The sequence below is a fragment of the Lactuca serriola genome, chromosome 4, assembly GCF_051521515.1.
Source record: "Lactuca serriola cultivar US96UC23 chromosome 4, Lser_US96UC23_V15, whole genome shotgun sequence".
In the NCBI taxonomy this organism is placed as follows: Eukaryota; Viridiplantae; Streptophyta; class Magnoliopsida; order Asterales; family Asteraceae; genus Lactuca; species Lactuca serriola.
Genome location: NC_136411.1, coordinates 4,413,055 through 4,418,400, shown reverse-complemented (window position 1 = coordinate 4,418,400; position 5,346 = coordinate 4,413,055). Strand labels below are relative to the sequence as shown.

General features: G+C 35.0%; 1 protein-coding gene across 1 annotated transcript; it reads right to left on the bottom strand.

Moving 5' to 3' along the window:
- Positions 1 to 1,196: 1,196 nt before the first annotated feature.
- Positions 1,197 to 5,121, bottom strand: LOC145097997 (subtilisin-like protease SBT4.4). Its single transcript, XM_079035685.1, has 11 exons — positions 5,016 to 5,121; positions 4,950 to 4,957; positions 4,753 to 4,844; positions 4,586 to 4,677; positions 3,748 to 3,994; positions 3,155 to 3,641; positions 2,962 to 3,056; positions 2,666 to 2,881; positions 2,472 to 2,583; positions 2,024 to 2,237; positions 1,197 to 1,865 (listed from the first exon to the last, which is right to left on the bottom strand). Exons 1-11 carry the CDS (start codon positions 5,119 to 5,121, stop codon positions 1,249 to 1,251), a joined length of 2,286 nt encoding a protein of 761 aa, XP_078891811.1. The 3' UTR covers positions 1,197 to 1,248.
- Positions 5,122 to 5,346: the final 225 nt, after the last annotated feature.

Here is a 5,346-nt window from a genome sequence, read left to right as displayed (position 1 = left end):
TTGGATGTTACACATGCACTTCCACTAGATCGACTGATGTTGTTGTGTGACAATCAAAGTGCTCTGTTTCTTACTCATAATCTGGTTTGTCACAAACGCGCTAAGCACATTTACCTTCAGGGGCGAGTCTACGTGTATTGAAGGTGGGTCACTTGGCCCACCTAATTTTCTTTTCCTTATAAGAGTTCATTGATAAATATAAATTGTGACCTATCTTAAATATTTAAAGTGAACTACCTTAAATCAATTTTATGTTTTTGAAAAAAAAAAGGTATAAATCAAGATTCTTAAAGACCACATTTTATATTTTATGGCCAAATATTCAATTCATTTAAGATATAATCCAATAAAAATAGTTCAAAATAAGTTAAACATAGATAAAAGAAAAAAGGCAAAACAAAGAGGTGTTTTTACCACGTCGTTTCCTCTCCCGCTTTATACGGGATAGACATATGACTATATATATATATATATATATATATATATATATATATATATATATATATATATATATATATATATATATATATATATATATATATATATATATATTCATTGTCTACTGAACCCACTTAGTGAACCACATGATTTTACTTTCTAGACTCGCCACTGTTTACCTTGACTATCACTTCATTCGCGGGCTTGTGTTATCCAACAATCTTCACACCAAGTTTGTTCCTACCAAGCTTCAAGTGGCTGATATTCTGTCACACCGTCGGTTTGAGTTCTTTCAGGAAAAGCTTCGTATTGGTCTGCCACTGTTTCGCTTGAAGGGGATATTAAACAATAGTAGTGTTGAACTTAGTTGTATACTTATTCATTGTTCAAGGTTGTAACTTTTATAATTATATATTCAGAGCCTCTCCACCTAATTTGGGGTGAAGAGTTTTCAATTCTCACTTACCAATTCTTAGTTATTAAAAATGGAAGTTATGATTAATTAATGGTTATGGCACTTAGGATAGGAACAATTACTTTCAAAAGTGTACAACGGTTCAATAATATTGTATATATGTGTATCTTATGTAGTTGAAAACATGATGTTGTGTGATTAATAAAACTTCACGTTTTTTGTGCACAAATCCCTCAAACCTTCATGTCTTCATGGTTATCTCCAACAATGCCAAAGGGTTGAAATAGTTTTGTATCAACGATAAATTTTCTTATTAACATCCTTAATAAGATTAAAAGGGAAAAGAAAAAAACAAATACTTATCTAACATTAAAGCCCGATGACAATATTAGTTACTAGACTATATAAACAGAGTTAGCTATAATAATGCCAACAAAAAGAATTAGAAAGTTTTTACAAAATTTTGGTGATGTTGACGCTCTTTGATCACCAGAGGTGGTGTTGGTGGTGTTCCCCGTATACACCACAATTGGACTACAGACCTTGTGAGTATCATCTTCATCGGTCCATAACAATAACACACTCTCTACTGTTAGTGGCAATTCGATCCCTTTTCCTGTCACAGTCACCACAAAAGACTTCCTTTGGTTTAGTGATGTGAACTGTAGATTGTTGGGGTCAACAATGATGTCGAGCTTTGTGCCTCCTTTTATGGATGCAACATACTTTGAATTAGCTTTACCCACATTCGTCACTGTTCTTGGAAAAGACACCACGAATGCAGTATTCACGTCAACTTGAGCCGCCATGGAAGGGTAGTTTAGTTGTCTAAGCGTCAAATTGGCATGACAAGTAGCATTTATGCTTGGAGATATGCTGCACCATATCTTGTGGTAGTCTTCTTTAGACGTGTCATACACAAGGCCCGGATCTTTAGCCTTATGGGGATCAATATGCCCAGACCCATATGCAAATACAGCGTCTAAGCTCCGGTTAGGATTCATTTCCCATGCTACGACATAGCAGTGAAAACAAGGAATTGGATGAGCTTTAATTTACAAAGTTCATTCATTAATAAGGTCATACATTAATGAGAGAGAAACAATAAAGAAGATGAATAGGAAAAGGATGGGTGTTTGATGGAATTTTCTCAAACTTAGATAAATTTACCAGTGGTCATGAGTGCTGATTTTATTGCTGAGGGAGACCAATTTGGATGAAAAGACTTGACAAAAGCAGCGGCAGCAGCAACATGTGGGCAAGCCATGGATGTCCCTGATAGGATATTGTACTTCACAGAGCTTTTGTCGATATGGGTATGAGATGGTGAAGCCATTGGTGAATATGCCGCCAGAATTTCCACACCAGGGGCCGTTATATCAGGCTATAACAAAAAGACATATTTCATTACTCTCATAGATGTAACACCACACATTCGTCGATAGACAATTCTAATAATATCCGGGTTAACTGGTAAGTTTTATGTTAAATTTGGGCATTCATTCCAAGCAATTTACAAAATCAGAGCCAAGGTAATTATTAGTAATATAGAACGAAATTGCAAGGGAACTCCTATCCTATGTAAGTACTAACAGATAGAATAAGAATTATGAAATACCTTTAGAATATCAGATATAAATTTGCTCGGTCCTCGGGAAGAAAATGAGGCGACAATAGGAGCAACTTGATTGTTAATAGCTTGGCTTTTGAAGATTTGAACTTTAGGTGATCTGTTCAAGTGACAAGTACCCGTTAAACATAAATATGAAACTACATAAATTATAGAGATTTAATAAGGAAAAAAAAACATACCTGGTAGAGTTTTGGTAGGTTTTGACCAAGTTAATGTCATTTGTATTTAGAGCAGCAATAGGGAAGGGTCCGACCTCAGAGACATTCTTTCCATGACTTGGGACAATACAACCAATGGCTCCTGCTGCTTTTACTGAATCCGTGTTTGTATTGTCATCACATAGAACCACTTTTTGCTCAATGAGGCTACCGTCTAAGCACCTTGCATGACAATAACTACAAACAAAAATTTTATTAGTAATTTGCATGCCTTGAAATAAATTCTTTTTGCATGCATTCAATAAATAAAAGTTTACCTTGCTTCATTTTCAGAGCACTCGCTTGTCACTTGTTTTCCATAAAGAAGAGGCAATTCTTCGTTACTGGAAGGGAAAGCATTAATAGAGTTGCCCTACAATATTCCATTAGTTAGATCCAACTATATATTAACTTATAAAATTCATGTGAAAGACAAATAAGCAATAAGTATAATGATATATACATACTCACCGTTAGAATTGTAGCATCCCCAAGAAGGACTTTAGTAAGAATTCTTCGATCCGTATTACTTGCTCCAACAGCAAAGATCCACGGAGCATCTCCTGTGACTGTATACAAACCAGGACCAGAGTTCCCGGCAGCATTGACTGTGAGAATACCTCTCTGCATCGCATGAAAAGCTCCGATTGCAATCGGGTCGGAGGTAAACTCAAGCGGATCATTGCTCCCGACAGAAATAGATATTATGTCAACTCCGTCCGATATTGCATCGTCGAAAGCTGTCAAGATATCTCTCATGTTACAGTCCACGTCACAGGCTTTATAAACAGCCAGCCTTGCAGAAGGAACGCCTCCTCTAGCAGTTCCTTGTGCTACACCGTAATAACTTGCTTTATTCACTTGCCTCCCAGCTATGGTAGATGCAACATGGGTCCCATGCCCATGCATGTCTCTAACAGAATATTCGACTCCATAGTAACGACCTCCAATTATCTTCCTGTGCATTAATTGATAATTTAATGATCAGCAGCTAGTGTTAAAAATGATTATCGATCAAATAGAAAACGTACTTTGGTATCACTTCCAATGTTAAAAATGATTACCTGTTACAAGTGAAATTTGTGCCACCCTGACACTCTCCTTTCCACCTTTCGGGAACAGGTCCAAGGCCTTCATCGCTGAAGCTCTCCGACTCTGGCCATATTCCGCCATCAATGACTCCGATGATGGTGTCACTCTCACCGCTTGGACTCCGTTCGATTGTTGTTGGAAATCCCATGAAGTCCCACGACCTTGTTGTCTGGAGGTGCAACTTTTGACATGGAAATACCGAGATGATCCCATCAAAACCTGTTCGATCGGATGTTAATCAATCTTAGCAATGCATATATACGTGGGTAACTTAACAGCCATCATATACATATATATATATATATATATATATATATATATATATATATATATATATATATATATATATATATATATATATATATATATATATATATATATGAGAATATATCTATGTGAATATATATGTATTTGCTCATGAATTTGGCAAACCTAATAATAAAGGCGTCTTTCATGAATTTGGCCTAGCAGTGTTATCTACCATTCCCAGTCTTTTAATTCCTTCTTACTCTACAAAAAACAAAACCTCCATTTGCTATATCTCTTGATTTCGAAGATTCTCACGTTTCTCCATTTGTTATTTTTTGTATTCATTTGTTAATTTTGTGTGATTATGTTACTTGTTAATTTTGTGCAAGTTTAATTTCGCCACCTCTGCAGGAAGACGAAAGGCAAGGCATGACCATTGGGAGACCACATGTCAGCCAGGAGATAGAGTAAGCTTAGACTTGTATTTTTGTTTCTTGATTTGAACTGAAAAAAAAAAAAAAAAAAAAAAAAAAGCAGTAAAACCTGGTCATAGAAATTTACCAGCCAACTTTTGTTGTTCTTCTTGGGACAGATAAGCAGCAAATCCATTAAAGCTTCTTTGGTAACTCCTTATTAGAGATTTCCTTGCGAACCTGGTCACATTTAAAGATCATAAGCAAAAAATGTATTTATCAAATCTAAAAATGTAATGTAATGCAAACATATACCTGGGGTTGGTAATATTTTTCAAGATTTCGTAGTGATGTAATGAAGGTGAATATTCTCCTTCCGGGAGAAATCCCATGTAAGCAATAAAAACCTGCACATAAATTTACATTAGATTCAAGAGTTGAATATCTTTATCTTCAATTCGTATTTTAATTAATTACAATCTTCTTTATAAAAATAAGTCAATTGAACTAACCTTTCGATCTTCATCAATTGAGGATACAACTATTACTAAAGAAATCAGTACTATGCATGTCCATACCACATTCATCATCTTCATTTTCTTCTTCTTTTTTCTCCCTCACTCTCTTTGTAAATGATGAAACAAAACGATTAAGTATGCTTAATTGGATTTCCATAGAAGACATTTATAGGAATTTAGGCACCAGGTTTAGTTTTTTTTTTTTTTTTTTTAGTCTCTGTCCACTTCAGAGCATCTTTCCATCTCTCTCTATTTCTGTACGTATCTCTACATGACATGTATATGTACATGTATATCAATAACATATATCTTATTTATTTTTTAACAGCAAGATCACTTTATTAGAAACTAGAGCTCAAAATTACATGGCGAATTACAAAGGGTAATCAGC